This window comes from Pan troglodytes, chromosome 1 (genome assembly GCF_028858775.2).
Source record: "Pan troglodytes isolate AG18354 chromosome 1, NHGRI_mPanTro3-v2.0_pri, whole genome shotgun sequence".
NCBI classification, from domain to species: Eukaryota; Metazoa; Chordata; class Mammalia; order Primates; family Hominidae; genus Pan; species Pan troglodytes.
The window spans coordinates 167,654,269-167,677,440 of NC_072398.2; the positions used below are offsets into that span (position 1 = coordinate 167,654,269).

Genomic DNA, 23,172 nt, shown 5'->3' on the forward strand with positions numbered 1-23,172 from the left:
TGAAATCAGCAATTTCATTTCCACACCAGTGCTCTTCACCACTCCCTTATACTGCCCCTTATCAGGTGTTTAAGCAGTTAATTCATAACACTTCTCTTTCCCATCTAAATTTGGAACCAATTAAAAGTAGACACAGAAGTGAGAGATTGAAAATATTAGCTTTATTTCTGGTGAAAGTTGAATTAAAGACATACAACCAAGTGGACTTGCTAATAGTTGCTGAGCTAGTCAGATTTACCTACCCAGCCATAGGCAGCACTAAACAGGTGCATATCTCACCCACAGGTATAGAGCATATTTTGCTAAGTCGTAGCATGGTGGAGACTGAAAACCAGAATGTATCCTCTCTGCAAGCAGTCATGCCCAAAATGTACAAGAGTGGCTAATCCACAAATGCCCAATTCCCTCTTCCAAACTCTTCAATCAGATAAGTCACTCTCCTGCCCTCAGTGGAGCGTGTGGGGGGAAAGGAAGAAGCTCACATCTTCTTCTAATAAAAATTCCTCACCATGGAAACATGTTGAGTCGGAAATAAATATTTCCCTGCCTAGCACTTACTAGTTCAGCTCTGTAAGAATAAAAAAGCACTAGACACACACATACAAACACACACACACACACACACACACACACACACTTGGAGATTTCCCAATCCGAGTGAGGTAATTCTAGGAGGGCCTAGATGATAGAAAATCTAGAGGAGGAACTCCCCACAAAGAAGTATCTAACTGAGATAATCTTCTTACAGGACTAAGCACATTTTCTGGCATGTGGTAAGTGGTCAATTCGTCTTCTAAGCTCCTATCATCATCATCATGGCTGTTGTTCTATACTTATCTATAATTCCCTTTCTGTATGAAAACACAAAACAAATAAGAGCAAATCTATTAGAATGAATTCCTGGCCAAGTCTTGTCCAGAGGACAGAAACAATTTACATTTCATAGCACTGTTAAGTTTTCCAAAGCAATTAAACATATATCACTTGATTCTCAGAACAACCCTGGTAAGGCAGATATTACAATGGAAATTGCATCTTGTGCAGGAGTTAGACTCTAAAGAAACATGTAAGGTAAAACTCAAATATAATAAAAATTAGCCACAAAATTTTTAAAATTTGCCTTTACAGTATACAAGCATACCATATCTCCATTAATCTAAATAGCTAGCTTTTCCTTTGGTTGAGCTATAGATGTAATAGCTAATTTGCAACCTGGGCAACATAGCGAGATTCTGTCTCTACAAAAATTAGTCCGGTGTGGCAGTGCACATGTATTGTCCCAGCTACTTGGGAGGATTGTTTGTCTGGGAGGTTGAGGCTGCAGTAAGCCATGATCATGCCACTGCACTCTAGCTTGGGTGACAGAGTGAGACTCTGTCAAAAGAAATGAACGAATGAAAGAAAGAAAGTAAAGAAAGAAAGAAAGAAAGAAAAGAAAAGAAAGAAGAAAGAAAGAAAGAGGGAAGGGAAGGAAGGAAAAAGAAAAAAAGAAATAGCTGACTTGCATTTAGAGGCTATATTGCACAAAAATTGAGGGTAGTATATTTAAACACCAACACTTTTGGCAGCAAGATACCCACATTGTAAAAAGTATAAGAGAGCCGAGTGCAGTGGTTCAGACCTGTAACCCCAGCACTTTGGGAGGCTGAGGCAGGTGGATCACCTGAGGTCAGGAGTTCGAGACCAGCCTAGCCAATATGGTGAAACCCCATCTCTACTAAAAAATTCAAAAAACTGGCCAGGCTTGGTGGTGGGTGCCTGTAATCCCAGCTAATTGGGAGGCTGAGGCAGGAGAAGTGCTTGAACCTGGGAGGCGGAGGTTGCAGTGAGCCGAGATCGCGCCATTGCACTCCAGCCTGGGCTACAAGAGCGAAACTCCATCTCAAAAAAGAAAGAAAGAAAGAAAGAAAAGGATAAGAGAACTGACACTAACTATGGAAACAGCAATTTGTGCCACCCTTGCTTCACTTCCCTGCATCTCATGCCCATTAAGTAGAATTCAGGGTAGCTTCACATTTAAGTGGATTTTCATTCTCTCTCTCTCTCTTATTTTTATTTATTTATTTTTTCTTTAGTTTTCTGGTGAGAGCTGGAAAACCTGCTAGACTAATTCTAAAAGAGCTGTAACACTGCTTTTTAAATGATGTTTGGTTTAATGGGAGTAAGCTAAACAGATATGTAATATGTCTCCACTAGATAATAATAATCTGCAGTTTGGAGTTTCAAGTGACTTAACCGAAGTCACCATCCAGCAAACCCAAACCGGTTGACTTCTATCCCATCCTCCTTGAACTACACAACATCACATCCTCCCATTACCAGAGAGTATAACTGAGGTGGTCTTTACTAGCTCTTAATCAGATCTGACCTAGGCAGATAGTGACTTCTCCTAGTGAAATATTAGTGTAGATCTAGAAAAATGTTAAAATTAGTCCACCCAGACTGGATCTCAGCAAAGAGACATAAGGCACATGTCCTTGTTCTTGTGAAAATGCTATCATATCTTTAATGACTATTGTCAAGACCTCTCATCCACAAGACTGAAAAATACCCTGAAAGTGAAAAAGTGATTTACCAAGCAACACTACAGAGTAAATTGTCTCACATTCGTTAAGTTGTGAGAACACAAAAATGATGCCTAGCTCAAACCGATGGAAGGGACAGTGGTCTCAATGACTTCATTTTTAAATATGAAATGTGGCAACTATTTGGTATATGATATCAGAGTAAAAATTAAGGTAGCCTCATGAAAATATGACCACTATGTAACAGCAAAACTGTGTAGTACTAATAGCCCCCATATTTGAGCACTCCAAATACGTGACAGTAAATCTTCATATTCTGATCCCCATTTTGTAGGTAAGGAAACATAGATTCAGAGAGGCTGAGTAACTTTAATCAAGATCACATAGTTAAGAAATGGCAGAACCAGGATCTGACCCTAAGATTATCAATTCCAAAGCCTATGCTCCTTCTAGAATATCATTTTGTGTCTCAAATAAGAAGTAAGGGAATCAGTTTGAAAAATACAATATAGATATCTCTCACATCATAAGTGTTTAGCTCTCACAACTAATAATATGCTTCTCAAACTTCATCTTATTTAGTGTAAGAATATTTTATTTTAAAGTAACAAAAAAAAGTGACCCATTAAGTATGTATTTTGAATATACTGCACTAGAATACCAGTTCCCAAAGTTGAGCCCGGATTCCTGCTCACAATCTCCTGTAAGCCTTTTTCAAATTATTCACTGGACCTCATAGGTGGTGGTAGCAGAGAATAATTCAATCCCTTACCCTGACCTGTAGTATATAGTATCAGTATTAGAGTAAATAAGTTCTCAAACTGCTGGAGGTTTGAATGACAGATATCTTAAATCAAGATAAAAGTAAAATCAAGGTAAAAAAACTAAATTTTTAAAATAGTTACTCAAAAAGCTAAAACTTTGAAATGATAGTTATTATACTATAATTCCTTTCCTTCTCTCAGCTAAATTTTCACTAGTAATCTTTACTGTATGTGGGCTTCTAAATTCAATGTCAGGACTAGGACTAGCAATTAGTCTTGTCTTTTAATCCAGTCTATTAACTCTTGCACTTGATTCCCTCTAGGAACAAGAGCAACTTTATCATAAAGTCATAATTCCTGATATATGTGGAAAATGATGCTGTTGAAGTACCATCAATAAAGCAGATGTTTCACAGTGGTTGTGATTAATTTGTGCTGATCTTGATACTACCTTGCTCTTGTAACCAACATTTACATTTGCAAGCTGGTAGAATTTGAAAGAAGTTTTACCAGTATAATCTGTAACAATGGCAAAGAAGGAAGCTAACAGAGCTATATAAAGACTAAATCAAATGGGAACCACACAAACTGCGATATAAATTTGCCAGAAAATGCATTAGATGGGTAATGCAAAAGAACACATTATCTTGATTCCAATTGGAAGGCAATGGCCAAATATCTGGGATTTTCCTTCTTTCTGCTTCTCTAATTAAACAGTGGAATCTACATGAATATTTTCCAGAGAAGACATCTAAGTTCCTAGTTTTATATGATGAGTGGTTTAGATGACTAATATAGGTAAGACATAACTTTTATGCCAAGGAATACAACAATGAAAGATGAATTAAATGATTTAACTTTTTAAAAAATACTTTTTATCTTAGCTTATAAAAACAAAATGGTAAAAAGAATAATAAAAAAAAAAAAAGCTTTTTATCTGGTTAAAAAAACCAGGAACACAAAACTCTTACAACCATTCCACAAGAGTTTTACCACCAGTGTAGTCTGAACCCAAGGCTCTCCAAGTGGGTCTCAAAAGAAGGCCTGTGGACCATCCTGGATTGTGTGTAATGAATACAGAATCCAGAGGCTTTCTCAAAACTTTAGCTTTTGCTCAGTTTCCCCCCACAAATAGTAGTTTTAATGTGGGAGCTAAAGCACAGTGAATTATTTGTGTTTCTAGATAAAGAAACCCAACACATGGAAATATGACCATTTTTCATATGAAAATCTGAGCAAATGACTCTCAAATCCACTGTCCTTTACTAAGGAAATAAAGGAGTTCTAGAAAAGAAAGACCCTTGAACAAATAACGATGCCCCTAAGTGGAATGGATTGTTTTGTGAGGTAGTGGTTCCTCTTCCTCTTCCACTGGAAAAATTGAAACAGATGCTGGCTGAAAACCGAGGTGTTCTGAAGAGGTTTCTACATTAGGGTGGGAGGTGGAACCAGCTACTGGTATTTCAGGCTGGGAGAAGTTTTCAACTAATTTCACAATGACTGAGAAAACATGCCAGAAAAATACATAGTTGACGGGTCTTACGCTTTTTAGACCTCTAGTAAAGACTTAAAATTCATTCACTTAAAAAAATTAAGTGTTTATAAAAAGCATTCATTATAAAGAAGGAAAGAAAAGAAATGGGAAGAAAACAGTTCCCCAAACTCTTGAGAAAGACTGGATTTGATAAGTTAACAGCCTTCAAGATCCCCTATCCCCGCTCCCGTGGTGCGAAGCTGTTATTCCTCAGGCAAATAATTTAGATCGTCCCCTTTGTGCTCAGCAATGCTAGACGGTCAGGAACTCACCAGGAACTCAGAGGGCAACACTAATGACAATGGCTCATTAATTGGCACGGTGAGCTTCAAGAAGGAGCAACTGGTCTGGGCAGGGAGGCTCAGGAAGGCTTCGTGGAGGAGACGCTGCATCCCAGGGGTACCTCGAGAGCAAACAGAACATTTGGAGTTTAGGGTTGTTCTGGGGCTGACAAGAGAGCTCCCTGTGAACCTAGGCACGCGCCCCTTGCAGAAAGGGGTAACGGGCTTTTTTGGAGAAAATTGAGTCTTGCTTACTATCTGTTGAGAGGAAAGTGGGAGGGATGCAGGGAGGAAAAGAACCAAAGCTCTCCCCTTCAATAAGACGTGCACCGCAGCTCCGGTCCCTGGACCCCGGGAAGGAGCATGGCAAACGCGGAGTCCGCAGAGGCGGGAGCGGCGGGGCCGGGGATGGCGGAGAGTGTGCTTCTCGCTGCCGGTTCGCGGCCTGGGCTGGGGGGCACTCCAGTCCATCCCCCAGCCCGGATGGGTCGCCGGGGTCCTCACGCTAGGGCTGTGGCTTAATTAAACCGTGGTAAACTTGCCCCTATTTCCCCCAGAGATCCCAGGCTGGGTCCTCTCGGCCTCCCAGGTTCACTCTGAGGGGATTTATTTTCCGTCGCGAGCCTCCCATGAGCGGGCAACTGAGTAGCCGCGGGACGGGGACGGGAGCAGAGGCCCCACCGCGCGCCCCGCTGCACGCCCAGCTCCGCGGCGGGTGCCTTTCACACCTGGGTTTCCTTCGTAATTAATTCGTATTCTCTTCTCCCTTCCCTCCCTCCAGGCAGGGGCAGCTGGAGTCCCGCAGGCCGAGCCCTCGAGGTTGGCACGGGGGTGATCTCGGCGTGGGCAGGGGGTTGGGGGCGCCCTTGGGGACCGATCCCCGACACGACAGCACTGTGGTTGGGCCGCTGGGCGAGGGGAGCTTCGGGCCTGCAGTTGCCGCCTTCTTTCTTCCCTCCCACATCACGAGGCAAGAAGGAAATGGGGCCGTCGGTCCCCGCAGAACCGCTCATCGCCGGGCTAGAGGCGCCCAGGCAGCGGGGAGTCCCAGGGTCCAGGTCCACAGCCTTCCCGGAGCTGAGTTCCACCGGCCCGGCGCGTCTGTGTCTGTCTTTCCCTTCTCCTCTCAACCCTCCCCAATCTTCCTTGCCCCAGAGTCTGCTGTTTTTGTTTCCTCAAGTGGCGCCTTCTTGCTGGGTAAAGCACACTTTTTCCTCCTCCGAGTACTTCCATAGCTTGCACTTGGGCTGCTGAGTGACCCTGGGTAAGTCCCAGAACCTTCTGGGTGGGCCTGTGTGAAAAGAGGGCCTCCAGGGTGACCCCGGAGGCCACTTCTAATGCCGATATTCTAGGACTGTTTTTCTGAAGACGGGTTCGGAATTCAGCACCAGAGGACTCAGGCAAGAGAGTGAAGGTGTCCCTCTTCTTCCCCGCCTCACCCCTGATGGGATGGAGCTGTGTGCAAAAGCACAAATGATCTGGAGAAGAGCCTTAGGTAGCAGTTTTATGTTAAAATGGGGGAGGGGACCAATTTAATTCTGCATTTAGGAAAATTCTAATATATGACGGCACTTCGGGAAATAAAAATGAGATGGTTATGCTTTCTTACAGACACCCTGGCTAGTTTTACATTTCTTTTCAAATTTTGTTTTGTGTACCCCAGGGAGCAAAGAATGGCTTGTACATTCCTCAGAGGGCAAGGGGAGGGGGAGTGGCGAAGAGAGAAGTTGGCTCTGGGTGTAACTCTGCCAACTGTTGGAGGGCAGCAAGGGGAGGGTGGTCTTTTGAGTGAGTTTGGGATCTGGTTACCTTTAATTCGCCTCCCAGGCGGCATCTTGCACTAATGGGAGTCTGTCAGCGGTGGACTCAGATTTCCCCACTTGCCTCGGATAGTGGAAGCATAGGGGCAAACAGCAGAGTAGGCCGCTCTGCCAGAGAGAAGAGAGACGTATGCCCTGCCCCTGGAGCTGGGGGTGCAGGCTGAAGGATGGGTGGGCACCGAGAGCTTCTCCGCAGGCATAGTGAAAGGCCTACAGACCAGGAGGAAGCTCCACCTTTTAAAAGCCTCTTCTGGAGTGGGAGTTTCCTAGGATGGGTTCTGCAACCCCTCTTAGAAAAATCCACCTTTCATACCTAAAATCAAATGGTTCAGAACCGAGCCAATGTATTTGGCCGTGTACCAGTGCTTAGAACAGAGTTGTTTCTTCGTGCAGAAGCCATTAAAAAACACACTGTACATGCCCCCAGCACTTTACAGTTTATAAGACATTTTTCACTGACACCAACTCACCTAATTCTGTAAGCCCAGGTGACAGGCAGACTCATTCTCACTGTAGGGTCGAGGAAATGCAGACATTGAAAGAAACCAAGCAGCTTGTCCAAAGTCACAGTTAGGAAATGCCTAATCCCTGTTGGAACGCCTTCTGCAAGGCCTTTCTCATCCCGCTTCTTCCTGTCGCCTCCTCCCTTGAAACAGACGGCTCCCCACAAGGTTCAGCCTGGCACTTTCAGAATGCCCTTCCAACCTCCTCCCTTCACTACTTTATTCTGCAGCTTGTACCACCGGGGACACAGGTGGAGTCCGGGGACACAAGGCTCTGGAACCCACTTTCTTTCAGATCACATACCCCTCAGGACAGTTTCTCAAGAGACTCACGTTAAAAATACCCACCTCTCACACACTCATATCAGCCTTTCATGTTCTCACTACCAAGACTCACCCTATAAACCATAAAATAAATAAATAAATAACCTCAAATATAACTCTTAATTGCTTCCAAGTCAATGTTTCCTCATCACTAAACTTTATTGCCTCCCAATCTTTAGGACAAACTCCCCTCGGGACTCTGTTCCTCCCAGGACACAGGCGGGGGAAAGGAGGAAATCAGCTTCTCGAGATTCGACCTAGGCTTCCGGGGCCTGAGAATAAGCAAGGATGTCAGGAGGCTCAGAGCCTGGGAGGGAAGGAGAGGCCTCCGGGGCTGGGGCTGGACCATTCCAGACAAACCGCGAAGTTTTCCGTCTGCTCGTCGCCCCCTACAGGCCACATCTGCCATCGCATCGACAGCCCTCAACAGCCGGCACATGTTTTGCTCTACTCTTCATTCGCCTTTCCCCGGACATCCAGATCCACCACTCCGAGGAACTAGATACGGGCGGTCCCAACTCAGACCTTGGTCCTGAGAACGCTCTAGGGGCCACAGGCCTCAGGGCTGGATTGATTTTTCTAGGAATGAGTGCTAGAGAAAGTAGAAACGTCTAAATGCGTGTGTAGCCGAAAGCTAAAATCTTCCCCATAAAAATCAACCCGCTTTCTCCTTTTATTGCAAATAAATCTGCCCCCCTTCCTTTAGTTTTTTTTTCTTAAGTGGAATAAAAAGTGGATATCAGTAGTGTTGACTTTAAATCTCAACGAGAGAGCTGTTTCCAGTGCCGTTTGTCGCAGGTGCCTGCGTTCCATAACATCAAACAAGGGTTTCAGGCTTCCCCCAGCCCCACCACTAAGTGCTTGCGATCATTGTCTATGATATTTGCATTTCCCCTTTTGTGCTAAATCTTCGAGGTTTAAAAAGCTTAAACGAAAAAGAGCTTTTGAGGGTGCGACGGCCGGGCCCATCTTCCTGACATCTGCCAGGACTTTAAACAACCGCTGGCAGCTTGAGGGTCTGGGTCCGAGAGTTTCCTGCCTTCCACGACATAAAGGAAGGGGACCATCTTTAGGCCGTCGTTCAAGGGTAAGAACTGGCTGGAAGGAAAGTTGCCGGCAGGTCTCTCCCGTTCACCCCGCCGCCTAATGAATGTAGCGCTGGAAAAAGCCCTGCGAGTCTCTGGCGGTGGCTTGTGGCTGAGTGTCACGCTGCTGGCGCAGGCTCGGCCGGTATTGCTGCTATGCGCGGAAATATGAGCGAGTAATTTTATAAGTAACAAAGGATCAGGGATGGAATGAGGCCCCTGTTATCCAATGTCATTTAGAAGCCTTGGATCAGCAGCTTCTTGAGGCTAAAAGTGAATTCAAGAAGCCCTGCCTTTCCCTTTTCCCAGGGGCTGTCAGCTAAATTTAGAAATAACCTCTCTATGTGTTTGCACAAATCATGTACCATTTGCTGTTTGTGTAAAAACCGATTAGCCAGACACAACTGTGAAACAACTTGTTACTTTTATAGCTGCAACACACAAACAAAATTAGATCCGTTTAGTTTTCCTTGTAAAAGGAGATTAGAAGGGACCCGCCCGGAGACCGTGTGGTCCATAATCTCCTCTCGGTGAAGGTTACCATTGCTCCTCTCTCGGCGGTGGTTATCAGGTTCTTGTTTATCAAGTTAAACTATCTCACCCCCGGCAGCTTGTTTTATTTTAGGACCCTGATCCCGAAGGAATGTTTACTCAAGACACAATAATGTTTACCGTTTACCAGGAAAACAGATTGTGTATTTGCAAGGAAGTGTCTTTCAAAGCGACCCCCAGCCCACGTCGACAGCGGAGAAATGAGGTGGGATCCGCGACGGGGAGGCATCTCCACCACCAGGGAGGCAAAGTGGACGACAACACCGGGGACTGGCCGGGTTTAACCAAAAGGACGCGCGCAGGGCCGAGCCGACAGCACTGCTACTCGCTCCCGTTTTTAAAAGCGATTTCGCACAAGTAATTGTAACAGCTAAATTAATTACAAAATAATTAGAATTGATGCCTTTTGAGGATATGCTGATGGTGGTGAGAACCAGCCTTCCACATCAAGATGTTTCATTTCTACCTTCATACTTTCTTTTAAAAGGTTTTTAACAGCTGAAATGCAAATTAAAAATAATCTACAAGGACCTTCCCCATTCCTACCCTATGATGTCGCATTTCACACTAACCTAGCCTAAGGTAAAGAAAAAAAAGGGGAGAGAGGTGATGTTCAGCTGTTTTTAAAAGGGTATTAAGGCCACCATTCCTTGGCCTTCAGAAAGGCTTCGGGTTGGAGGGAGAGGAAGCATCTATAGGACCCCTTCAGAAATCCAATTATGTTGTGGATTGATTATTGCCATATAAATGAGATATCTTATTTGAAAATATTATGAAAACAAAACTATGTATTATCTATCAGATGAACATAAATAAAATCCCACTGCAAAATGTAAAGTGCCTTAACATAAATTTTAAAACCAGCTGGGTCTATTTACCACTTCCACTTAAGGAATGAAGAGAAATAATTTCAAAAATCTAAGATTTAAATGTTAAAAAGAGGGATGTTTGGAATTTACTTACTTTTCAAAGGATAATTGAAATGACCAAGAACTCTCTCATTTGGGAAGTTTTCATTGTGGAAGATACAAGTCTAGTCATTTTTAAAAAAAATTTAAAGACTGCTGTTGTTTCGGTTTCTTTTTTTAAATGACAGCTTACTTTATCTACAGAAATGTCTGGTCATTTAGATTTAATGGGTTGATATGAATGATATCACTCACATCCTGATTTTATGTGAAAACTAAAAGAAAAATAGTAACACAATTTAAATTAGGCATACTGTTTCCTTTCTCCAATTAAAATTTTCTTACACTCAAATTATGAATTTACAAAGTTTGAAAAGGTCATTACTTGAAATTCCTTGATTTTCTGGGGAGGAGAAAAGGCAAATACCATTTTAAAATCTTGCCATTTACTTCAGACAACTAAATAAAACACTAGGCTGGGCATTTAAAAAATTTATTTACAAAGTTGTGTACAACACGATGGAATAACATTTAGAATACCATATATATTCATTCATATATAAACAGACTTTTATAATAGAATGACACTTTTTGCCTTTTTGAAAATTTTTTATATTTAAAATCTCCCAACGTCTCTATACATTCTTTTCTCAGATAAAACTTCGGAGAGTGAACCTTCAAAAAAAATGAAAGTTCAGAGCTCTAAATCTACGGAATTTGTTTTTTCTTAAAAAAATAAAAACCCCAAAAGGAAAGTCAATAATTTTTTTACAAATATATACAAAGAATTTCCCTCCCATCCCCACGGTACTAAGAGCTGGCGCCGTCGGGGTGCATTTTTGGAAAATTCGGTTTTCGGTTTTACCTGTATGGAAAGCTATCCCCGGCGGGCGCGCGGTGAGTTTGCTCGACCAGCTTAGGTGTGCGCGAGGGGATGGAGGCCGCGGAAGGTAGGCGTTGGGGGCTCAGGGGAAAGGAAATGGGGGAGAGGCAGAGTCCAGGATTGGGCAGCGGGACCGGGACCCGGACCGGGCTTGGGACAGGGCGCGCAGCCTGGAGGTGCAGCTGTTGCTCGAGGCCGCCGCCGGACCCTGGGTCCCGGCCATTGGCGCGTCCCTATTGCGCCGGCCATTTGGCTTGAGCGGCGGCGGCAGCAGCGGCGGCGGCCGAGGCTGCGGGCTGCAGAAACTGTCCGGAGAGTGGCACGCTAAGAATGGGCGCGATGGTGGCAGTCGTCCGGCTCAGCGACAGCGGTTGGTGGGTGGCCATGAGCGCTGCCGACTGCACGGTCCCGGGTGGCCGCAGAAACGACTGCGCCGTGCTGCCGCCCCCGGAACCCCCAGTGCCGCCGGCGACCCCAGCGCCCGCCGCCGAGCCCCCAGGAGCCGCGGGGCCCCCACCTATGATGTTCTCGATGCTGAACGACGGCCGCGCGCTTGGCTCGGACTTGATGAGCGACGCGGTGGTGCCCGCGGCGCCCGCTGTGCCCGCAGCGGCCGCGGCGGCGCCCAGGCTATTGAGCTGCAGCTGCAGGCCCGGGCCGAGCTGTGAGCCGAAGGCGGCCGCTTTGCGGCCCAGCTCGCCCGAGGGCAGCAGCGGCACAGCGGGAGGGAGCACCGGTGCCACCGGCGGCAGCGCGTACGGGTACTGGAGCGCCGCCGCAGCCGCCGCGGCCGCCGCCGCTGCCGGGTGCGAATAGGCACCGGCCGCCGCCGCAGGGTGCAGGCCGTAGGGGCGGCCGTAGGGTCCCGCGGCGCCGGCCGCCGCCGCCAGGCTGTAAGCGCCGAAGCTCTGCATCATGAGCGCCGTCTGCTCGCGCAGGTGCTCCTGCTGGTGGCGCTTGAAGCGTTTCCGGCGCCGCAGGAAGCTGCCGTTGTCGAACATGTCCTCGGACTGCGGGTCCAGGGTCCAGTAGTTGCCCTTGCCCGGGTTGCCCGGCTCGCGGGGGATCTTGACGAAGCAGTCGTTGAGTGAGAGGTTGTGGCGGATGCTGTTCTGCCAGGCGGGGAACTTCTCCCTGTAGTAGGGGAAGCGGTTGCTGATGAACTCGCAGATGCCGCTCAGGGTCAGCTTCTTCTGCGGGCTCTGCAGGATGGCCATGGTGATGAGCGCGATGTACGAGTAAGGCGGCTTCACTAGGCTGTTCTTGGGCTTGCTCGGGGCCAGGCCTCCCGCCGAACCGCTGCCCGCGCCAGGTCCGCCGCCGCTCGCGCCGCCCTCCTCGCCGCCAACACCGCCCTTGCAGCCGTCCGCCTCCGGCGCGCCCACGTCGCCCCCCAGTCCGGCCCCGGCTCCGGCCGCCTCCTTGGGCAATGTCAGGGGCTGCTGGTGCGGCGGCTGAGGCTGTCCGTGATGGGGTGCCGCCGGGGGCACCTCGTCCGCCTCGTCCAGGCGCAGCTCCGGCGGCCCCGCGGGGCTATCGCAACCCGCGTCGCTGTCCTTCTCTTCCAGCCCGTCGTCGCCCTCGCCCACCACATCGATGTCCACGTCCTCGGCCGTCAGCACCGTCTGGCCGGACATGTCGCTGGCGCTGCCGCCGCCGGAGAGGGTCATCCCTCCTCGGGGTTGGTAGCGGCGGCGGGGAGGGGGCAGCGGGCGATGAGGGTGGTCGGGGGCTGCCACGGAGCTCAGGGGAAGAGGGTTTGAGTGCCCCCGAAAGATGGGGGGCAGGGAGAGGGGAGGGGGCCGCAGGTGGCTTGGGGCCCGCTGGGCTCAGCTCACACTCGGCGGCCCCGCATCGCGTGGCGCGGGCTCTGCCGTCCGCCCCCAGCGGCCGCGCTCCGCGAACTCCTGCCGTCCCTGGCGCTCGCTACCGCTCCCGGCCCCGGCGGTTCTCCACGCCGCGCCCCCTCACTTAACCCGCCTTCCTCGGCCTCTGGCCCTGGCGTGGGGCGCAGGAGCGGTCCAGGCGGGCGCGGGACGCCAGGCGCCGAGCAGCTCGGGAGGGCGCGGGCAGGAACAGTAGCGGGGGGGCAGGGGGCTGGGTGTCAGGGACGCCGAAGCCCCGGTAGTCGAAAGTCCCGTTTTAAGGACTGGCCTGATAGATTACTTTCTACTTAAAGATCCAGCGGGAGGCGGGGCCACGTGACCGTGCGTGACGTCAGGGCCGCGGCCGAGCCGGCCAAACTCAAGTTGGTTCAGGGAATTGTCAACAAAGGGACGAGAGACGCGCAACTCCGCTCCGCACTGTGCGCCAGCATCCCCGGGGCACCGAGGGCGCTGCGGCCCGCCCGGAGACCCCCCACCCAGGCTGGATCCGGGCCCTGGGGCCCAGGGAGCGGGTGGGTGTGAGTGTGGGTGGGTGTGAGCGAGTCAGGGCGTGGGCCTGGGAGCGTCCGCGGGACTGTGCGACTGTCGCTGCCCTGCCTTCCCCGCCCCCTCTCCCTTCCGCCCTTCTCCCCCCCACTTTGTCACACTCCTTAGACAGGGACTGGGCGACCTAGAACGAGGTTCCCATATCGTCTTTTAAAAAGCAAAACTTAGTCTCTGTTTTGCTTTTTGTTTCATTGTTTTTAGCTTTAAAGAGTAAGAGCAGCGCACCCGGCTCCCTCCTGCTAATTAGATTTCAGATTCCCCTCTGGCCTCAGTACTCATTCCGGGGAAGACACCTGCTGAGATGTCTTTTTCCCCCTCCCCCAACCAAACCACTCAGGTCCTGCCTGCTCTTTCCCGGCTTGATGCGGGCGTGTTTTCCTGTATGTATTTTTTCGCGCGGCCACAAAAAGCATCAGCTGGGGTTCCCGAAGGTCAGAAAATGGCTATTGATTAATCTACTAGAATAGTTGCCGAGAGAAATAAAAACGACGTAAAATAACAGGGAACCTACAAATAAAGAAGCCATAACTGGCTACTTGGAGTTGTTAAACGACTTAGCATATGAAAAAATCGGAAATGAGGCGCTGGGGAAGGAGCTGGGATTGGCAGCGGCCTGGGTAAGTCGAGTGGATCCGGGAAGAGGCCTGGTGTCTTCAGGTTAGACGCAGCGCCCAGGGGCGGCTGAAGAAACGTGAGGGGTGCGGGCAGTGACTTCCAGGGCGGCGGGCATGGCCTTGGGGGAACCTGGGCAGACTTGGGCATGCCAGCATGCTGGGATCTCCGTTGCTGCCAGCTAACGTGGATTTTCTTCTCTTAAGGTGTGGACAAATCCTCCAAGATTTAACTTCCAAGAAAACCGGCGGCGGAGCGGGTGGAGGAGGCGAGGATGTGTGGCCAGTGCACGCGGAGTGCAAGGCAAGTCAGTGATAGTAGGAAAAACTGTGGGGATTTCACTGGGACTGGAGGGGGAGGCACCGCAAACCGACCCCCAAGTGCGTGGCTGGGGTGCGTGGACCTCACACCTCCAAGGAAAGTCAGTGCTCTTGACCCGGTGAATCAGCGATGCGCCTCCTCTTTCCTCCCTCATTTAGGCCGCCTAGTTGGGAGCCGCAAGAGCCTGCCTGGTGTGGCAGGCACACGGAACCCAATCCCTGTCTGTCCGCTGCGGCCTGGGAGGGGAGCGCCGGCCTCACCAGAGGAAGGAGCACGAGGGGAGGAGTTCCGAGAGGAAATAATTAGTGAAATATTTGCAGAAGATGCTGGGATGTGGATTTAATTCCGGATGGACAGTGGTGCTTCTGATTCCCTCAGTCTGTTTCCCCACCCACGATCTCCTCTTTCCTTGGCCTAGACACACCAAAAATAATTCAATAAAATAAAAATAAAAATTTAAAAATCTGTAAACTTGCTTCATTACAGGCATTGAGACACACAGATTGACTTTCATCCCCATTAGACAGTTTCCCAGGATATAACACTACTCATCTGAGGCTGGGAGCAGGGTAGGGGGTGGTGACACTATCCCGAGACGCCCGCCAACCTCCACAGTTTTTCTTTATCTAAATGATCCCGAGGTTGCACCCGGCCCTAAAACGCATCTCAGAGTTGATTTCCGTAGCTCCACAGCTTTGTGGCCCGCAGGCTCCGAGCCGTTTACAATGCCGTCTAGACAGCTTTCCGCGAAACCGACCCGAGCTGAGCTGGCTGGCCATCGCCCAGGACTGCAGAGGTCGCGTCTGCAACTGCCTCAGCAACCGAAGTGTCGGAAGGTCCAAAAAAAAAAAAAAAAAAAAAAAGCTAAAAAGCGGAAATTTACACATTCAGGAACCTCCTTTGCTCTGCTTGGGTTGCCCAGCCCTAGAGGCAGGGGCCCGGGGCGCAGCGCTGGCCCTGCCGCGGCCTTGGTGGCTGGACCCGCGTGGACTAGTATGTGTGGTTGCGCGCCGGAGGATGGTGGCTACAAGGCTCCCCTCACCGGTCTCGAAGTAGTCTCCAAATGAGCCTAATTTCGATTCCGCCGTCCGCAGAGGCTAGCTCTCTGGACTCCCTCCACGCCGCTGGTCGCTGCCTCCTACCCTCCCTCTGCCACGGCCCAGCCTGATCCGTCCATTCCCCGGTGTCTCCTTGGAACCTCCCTGGGGAAGGGGGTGGAAGACGAACAACTCCCAGCTGCCGGTTCCATTTGTTGCGCTTTTTTCCTTCGACACAATAAAAGTCAAATTAATTGATTCATACCATTAATTACGGCGCGTAGCGTGAAAAGCAACGCTTCCCCTCGGTTAGAGATCTATTGTGCTAATCTCTTGTTCAATCAGTGTTACCATCTGATGCTGGGTCCGGCCCTTACAGAAACTTTTCGACTCGATTAGCTAAATGATGAGACGTGCACAACCTACTGGCTGCGGCCCCGACGTCCCGCGCCCGCGCCGGCCTAATATCGATTTCCAGCGGAGGCAGAGGATTTTTCCGCGGCCGCTCTCGGCTCAGGAACCGGCCGCCGGCTTTCTCCCTCCAGGCGGACCATAGCGCCTGCACAACCTCCGGGGGCGGGAAGGAGGCGAAGCGGCGGCCGGGGAGGGCGACAGGAAGGTTCCTGCTGGCCTTGACGCAGGAGGCCGCCCCAGCGGAAGGGTCCGATCCCGACGCGGTGCAGGGTCCTGCCGGAGACCGGCTAGATGTCGGGCTAAATAGTTTGCCGCGTAGTTGCAGTTTGCAGCTAAAAGCTCACAGGTCGTCAGTTACCGCCAAGCTGTAGGACAGAGACGGAAGAAGCGAGACAGATACAGAGAGAAAGTGAGACACATGTAGTGGGGGGAAGAAAATGTGATAAAGGGTGTATGTGGATAAAAAGTTTCTGAGTCTCAAAGGGTTATTGGAGAGATAGAGGGAGAATGAGTAGACACACACACGCAATTATGAGTTTGAGTGACTCTTTGAGTCTCAACAAGCGAACTTCCCAGGAGAGATTTGAAAAGGAAGATGGCAGCCAGCTGCCTCACCTGCTCAAATGTTTGAAATGTTTCAACCAAAGGAGAATGGAATGAAACCCCTTCGGTTCCTCTGGAGCGGGCAGAGTACGTGGTACCCCGCTGGGAAAGCCACCTGGACGCGGTGGGAATGAGGGGTGCGGGGAGTGGGGATCTAGGTTCTAGCAACAGGAGGCAAGAAGAATGGAGTCCGGATCGATAGGAAGGAAATTGAGACGTCTCCAGGGGAGGGGAGATTTAGTGTGTGCGTCCAGTGGGGGGATGGGGGGGAAGAAATGGATAGAAAAATTTATGATGGAGAAAGGGAAATTAATTACAGCTCATTTTGGGTTCTTAGGTGGTCAACACTGGAGGAGGGGCACGGTTAGAGTGCGGAAGGCGGGAATTGCCCACCTACCCCTCACCAGGCCCAAGTGAACCCATATGCCTCTTTTCTCCTCTTTTAAGTCAGAGACAGTGCCAGTGGCTTGAATAAATCGTTGGCGCGATGTGAGATAGAATCATCATGCCCGCGCGCGGGTGCACTTTTCTTACAATACGGGGAGTTGGGACCAGGTTCCGCGGAGTGAAGGGCGCGTCCCGCACCAAGAGTAGTTACTCTTTGTCCAAGAGGGAGCAAAACGTGGGTGGGACTATTAGAAAAATTCCCCTCCTTTCTCCCCAACACCCCCGCGCCCGCAACAATCAAAGTCTGCTGCTTCTTGACAATCTTCATAGATTTGTTAAACTATTACCGGCCTCTTTGTCTGGATGGCCGCCACCAAGGAAGGTGGGAAAGGGCAGAGGTGGTACCCAAGGCCCCAACCCACCCAGATTACTTCCATTTCCCAAAGCGGGGGATTTTCAACTCTCTTACCCACCACCACCCCCTTGTATACCTTTCCGGATCTTTTCGGGGTGGAAAAAAAGAGGCTATTTTAATGTTCTTGTTTGGATTTGCATCTCAAAACTTCATTTATTTTCAAGATGTCTGCCACTCAGGGTCCACGCCAAGGCGTGCCTGTAAATGGCGAGAGACCAAAAGGAAAGGAGGAGAGAAAGAGGAAGAGAGAGAGGATGGTTTCGAATTTATTTATATTGGAAATATATAAACATCCATTCTGTAAAAGGCAACACGTTTAATTAACGATGAGAGAGCAGTTAGGGGCAGAAAGCTAGTAAAATTGTGTGATAAATTTATGGCATTGTTAGCGTGCTTTTAATTATGGCTATTATGTTAATTATTTCACATTAGCATGGAGTTATCAGCAGCATGTCAGATTTAATCAAAACGAGCCTTTCTCTCGAAAATTGTTCTTTTCATCCACGAGGAGAAAGGTCCTGGACAGGATCGGGGCTTAAAAATGACTTGGCATTGAAAGCCGGAGTCTTTCTGACACCGTTTGGAGCGATGCGGCCAGGCCCGGCTGTCCGCTGGGTCCCTCCAGGCTACCGGCAGCTCTAGAAGGAGCCCAGGGCTGGGTTTTTAGGAATTCACCATTTTCACCCCCTTCGGAGCCGACACTTCATCATGCGAGATCATTCTGTCAAACAATATGATGCTGCTCATTTTTATCTGCCCCGCTTTACAAAATCCTCATTCAGCCGGCCGAGGAGCAACAAAAGCCTCTGAGCAGCTCCGCAGCCACTGGCGGCCACAGCCTCCCCGGCGCGCGAGAAAGAAAGGCGAGAGGGGCCGAGGAAAGCAGGCGGCGGGCGCGCGCCCCTCTCCGCCGGAGGGAACGCTGCCTGCCGGGGCCTGCGAGCCCAGGTGTCGGGTCCTCGGGTGTGGCCCGGGCGGGACACGCCTCCCTCAGGCCCACGCCCGCCCTCGGCCTCCCTGCAGGCGCCGGGCGAAAGCCCCCAATCCCTCCCCTCAAGCGACTCGCCCACCCAGGCCACATCGATTCTTTAATCACCGCCGATCGATTTATTGGGAGCAAATAAATAGACCGTTTTGGAAACGTTTCAATTGCTGGCTTGACGGTTGGGGCGCTGACGCGGGAGGGCGGGCAGGGCCGTGGGGCGCGCGCGGGAAGGGACTTGTGGGAAGGAAGGGAGCGGAAAGGCCGAGCGCCACCCGCCCCGGGAGTCTCCAGAGCAGCGCGCAGGGCAGACCTCCTCGGGTCCCCCGGCGCTTCGGTCTCCGGAGACGCCCGGCCTCCTGAAGGGATCGGCTTGTCCTCCTCTGGCGCTCAGCTCCCTCTGGCGGCCGGGCTGGCAGGACCTCAGCGCCCAGCCCTTCCTTCTTGTTACGTCCAGGCAAGTTGGCCCGGCTTTCGGATGCCTCTGGACAGTCCCCGTCCAGGCCCGCGACCCAGCCCGAGTGGAGGCCCCGGGGCCCACAGAGCGCGGCCTCCCAGGCCTTCCAGCCCTGGCTGCGGACGCCGCAGCCTCCTCGCCCCTGGGCCGGACGCGGCCTTCCTGCCCAAGACCACTGGGGCCCCCGCCCCTCCCGGGACAGGGCTGTGGACAGGCCAGCTGCTGCCTTATTTTTAGCGCCATTCCATTCGCGCGGTTATATTTAACTCGACCCACTCCTCCGAGGAGGTCGCTCGGACATCGAATTCTCCACATCGCAGCTTCGGCCTGCCCGCCTTGCCTCAGGGTTAGTTCCTCAAGGGGCAGATTGGAAAACCCCTGCTTAAGAATCCTTGACATATCTGGAGCTTGGAGAGGACGGGACTGGGGGAGAGATCTGGTTCTAGGGGCAGTGGCCACCGCGCCTGCAGTGCACTGCGTGGGGATTCCGCCTTGTGTGGGGGAGGGGAGGAAGGGACAGGATCAGTCCTGTGGGAAGGATTCTCTGCCGGGAGTATTGTGTCCATTTTCTACTTCTGCATGACTCAGAACACTAGGTGACCTGGAAGACCTCTCACGACCCTGCCCTTGGAAAAGTTTATCATTTAGCGTGAGTGCAGGAATCCCCTCTTCTCTACCCTCCAGTGCACCCAACGGGATATTTAATTTCAATGGTATGTTAGCTCCTTAGTTCCAGCCCAGTCTTCCCTTGGCAAAATCTTAAAAAGACCATGCCAAAGGCTCACTCACATCCTGGGGAAAGGACCCACTTGGATAACATACGGAAACACCATTGTGATACACGCTTTATTCACACAGAATGTCAGTTAGCAAACAATGCAGAAGTCATGTACTAAAGGTACACTAACAGATGTGACATGGATCGCGGATATCGAAACACATTTTTTTGTTTTTCTTTGAGACAGGGTCTCACTCTGTGTCTCAGGCTGCAGTACAGTGGTGCAATTGTAGATGGCTGCAGCCCTCGACCTCCTGGGCTCAAGTGATCCTCCTGCCTTAGCCTCTTGAGTAGCTGGGAGTACAGATGCACACCACCACACCCAGGTAATTTTTTATTTTTATTTTTTGTAGAGATGGGATCTCGCTCTGTTGCCCAGGCTAGTCTCAAGCTCTTGGCCTCAAACGATCCTCCCACCTCAGCCTCTCAAAGTGCTGGGATTAAAGGTGTGAACCATCCTGCCAGGCCAAAACACATTTTAAAAATTTAAATTCTTCTAACATTTTTAAAGAAACAAGTTTTCCTTGGGTCAAAGCTGCCTTTTTTGGTAACTCTCATTTTAATCCGAAATTTCTTGGATTTAAGTCATACCCACAGCTGAATTCAGGGGGAGAGGATATATAAGTATACAATATATATTTATTTACTCATTTATTCCTTATTAGTAATTTATTGAACTGTTGTAGACCTGGAAAGTACTAGGAATGAAAAGAAGAATTAAACCCAAGGTTCCTTACGGAAGAACCAGGCAAGAGAATCAGTGTTTGTCATGCAGGTTGATAGGTGCCATGGCAAGGGGAAACAGCGCAGAGGAGGGCCTTTCTCACTGGGTAGGGATAGAGAAAGTGTGAAGCCTTCAATACGGAAGATGCTACTGACCAGCTAGCTCTGACTTTAGGGGTTTTCAGGGGAGATTGGGGAGAAGTAAGTTAGAACCCGGGATACTTTGGGAAAAGAAAGTGCTAAGTTGGATGCCTAATGGTACTTCTGGACAGCCAGAAAGTACTTGGTCTCAAGGGAAATGGACAATAGATGTATGATAAGGAAACAGAAAGGGATGGAAGAAGAGAGAAGGGAAATGTAAAAATTGAAATTTGCTTAGACATTTTGTCTAGGTATAGTACATTTAGACTACATGGAAGTATTTGACTAACAAACACATGGAAGAAATTTAAAAGGGAACATAGATAAAGGAAAAGATCCTTTGAAAAGAAAATATTCAAAAGGCTAGTTGTTAGACCCAGCTGTTTTTCTAACCTTATCGTATTCATCAAGGGCCAGACACTGGAACCACAAAGGTGAGTAAGAAGATAGACTCCACCTTTAGAATGTTAATTCCAGAAGGGCAGGAATTTTTATCTGTTCACTGTTGTATCCCTAGCCTCCAGCCAAGTACTAGTGGTGTAGGGGTGGAGGTGTGGCTCAATAAATATTGCTTGAATAACCAGATCAGTAAGACACATTCTCACTCTAATGGGGGACTTATTCAGGGAAGTCCATAGCTAAAATGTAGTGTGATGAGTTATAAATACATGATAGAATGTTACAGGAGCGCAAAAGAAACATAACTAACTCTGCCTGGGAAAGAGAATAGGTGGGTAGGAAGGTTTCCCTAAGAAATAATACTTGAACGGTCGGGCGCGGTGGCTCACGCTTGTAATCCCAGCACTTTAGGAGGCCGAGGCGGGCGGATCACGAGGTCAGGAGATCGAGACCACGGTGAAACCCCGTCTCTACTGAAAATACAAAAAATTAGCCGGGCGTGGTGGCCGGCGCCTGTAGTCCCAGCTATTCGGGAGGCTGAGGCAGGAGAATGGCGTGAACCCGGGGGGCGGAGCTTGCAGTGAGCAGAGATTCCGCCAATGCACTCCAGCCTGGGCTACAGAGCGAGACTCCGTCTCGAAAAAAAAAAAAAAAAAGGAAATAATACTTGAGCTGTTGTGAATGATAAGCAGCAGTTAGGTAGAGAAAAAGAGGAACAGAGTTCTGGGAAAAGAAAGAGAACACAGCACGAGTAAAGACACAGATTTATGCAAGACACGAGGAGCAGCATGTAGTTTGGTATAACTGAAATGAGATAAGGGAATGGCCAGAGTAAAATAATAAAGACTCTTGAATACTGGGCTGAAGAGCCCAAAGTTATTAAGAAGCCAGTAAAGGTCTTTAACTGATTGGCATGATTGAAATAAAATTTTGGAACTATTCTTTGCAGGAATGTGAAGGATAAACTGAGGGAGTAAAAGACTGGAGATAGCAAGGAGGCTATTTCGTTATCTTAGTAAGAGATGAAGAAGGTATGATTTAAATTATTGGCAGTGAGACTGGAGAAGAGGAGATGATGATGACTTTGAGAGGACTGAAGAAGTAAAATGGATGGAACTAAGTGTCTGATTGCTAAGGGAGAAAGAGTTCACAGTAACTCCCAGATATGAAATTTGCATGTCTAGAAGAAATGGTGTTATCATTAATTGAGGAGACTACAGATGGAGAAACACTCTCTAGTCCCTTGTTCCTCAGTCATAGACATGACTACTCAAATTATTTCCTTAAATGTCAGTTGGAGCACGCCAGTCACTCCTCTGATCAAAAACATTTAATGCACATTGAGCATGATGGCTCATGCCTGTAATTCCAGCACTTTGGGAGGCTGAGGCAGGAGGATCACTTGAGCCAGCAGTTTGAGACCAATCTGGAAAACATAACAAGACCCTGTCTCTACAAAAAAGTAAAAAGTTAGCTGGGCATGGTGGTGCATGCTCATGGTCCCAGCTACTTGGGAGGCTGAGGCAAGAGGCTTGATTGAGCCCAGGAGGTTGAGGCTGTAGTGATCTATGATCCTGCCACTGCACTTTAACCTGAGAGATAGAGACCTTGTCTCATACAAAACAAAACAAAAGCAAAACTGTTTAATGCTACCTCATTGCTTGTAGAAGAAAACCCAAACCCTTTAGTAAGATACTTCAGGTGTGCCATAATCTGGCTCCAATATACCTTCTAGTTTCCTTTGCACTTCATGCCCCTGACCTATGGGACTATAATGCATTTCCAGGACACACTGTGGCCTCCGTCCTTTACCAGTTATATGACCTTGAGTAAGTTCCTTAAACTCTCTGTGCCTCATATCCTTACTTGTAAAATGGAGATAATAGCATCTTCCTTATGGGGTTTTTGTAAGGATTAAGGACATCCAAATCACTTAGAATAGAGTTGGCACATAATTAAGGATCACTCAAAAATTTTTCTTAATTGATTGTAATGCTTTTCCCTGTTTTTTTATTTTTTATTTATTTTTATTTTAATTTTATTAAGAGACATAGTCCCAGCCTTCTAGGAATTTTCAGTTTACTTGTGAAGAGTAAGAGAGGCAGATGTTGTAAGCCCTTGAAAGTAGAGACTGAGAGGCTTAGATTTTTTCTTTCTTCTTTTTTTTTTTTTTTTCCTGAAAGTGACTATTACAGAATTTTGAGCAGGGAAGTGATGTAACTGGATATGTGTTTTAGCAATATCACTGTATCATCAGTGTGGACAATGGGCTGAAAGGGGGAAGATGAGTTT

The 23,172-nt window shown here is 49.0% G+C and overlaps 2 protein-coding genes and 1 non-coding gene across 3 annotated transcripts in view; 1 reads left to right on the forward strand and 2 right to left on the reverse strand.

Moving 5' to 3' along the window:
- Positions 1–2,070: 2,070 nt before the first annotated feature.
- On the reverse strand, positions 2,071–2,132 carry LOC112207108 (U7 small nuclear RNA). Its single transcript, XR_002941579.1, has one exon. It is a non-coding gene; the product is annotated as a U7 small nuclear RNA (small nuclear RNA).
- Positions 2,133–8,541: 6,409 nt separating this feature from the next.
- Positions 8,542–13,459, reverse strand: FOXD3 (forkhead box D3). The gene has a single exon (XM_513453.6). The coding sequence runs from the start codon at positions 12,847–12,849 to the stop codon at positions 11,413–11,415; it is 1,437 nt and encodes a 478-aa protein (XP_513453.2). The 5' UTR covers positions 12,850–13,459; the 3' UTR covers positions 8,542–11,412.
- Positions 13,460–18,133: 4,674 nt separating this feature from the next.
- Positions 18,134–23,172, forward strand: part of LOC129138325 (uncharacterized) — a 155,903-nt gene continuing 150,864 nt past the window's right edge. The window contains exons 1-3 of the mRNA XM_063808751.1: positions 18,134–18,363; positions 18,585–19,185; positions 19,805–19,943. Of these exons, the coding sequence (XP_063664821.1) occupies positions 18,134–18,363; positions 18,585–19,185; positions 19,805–19,885 (912 nt within the window). The 3' untranslated portion in view covers positions 19,886–19,943. The remainder of the gene's footprint in view (positions 18,364–18,584; positions 19,186–19,804; positions 19,944–23,172) is intronic.

Bases quoted from the DNA above. Each gene is read 5' to 3' on its own strand.
- FOXD3 (XM_513453.6), bottom strand. From the start codon at position 12,849: ATGACCCTCTCCGGCGGCGGCAGCGCCAGCGACATGTCCGGCCAGACG.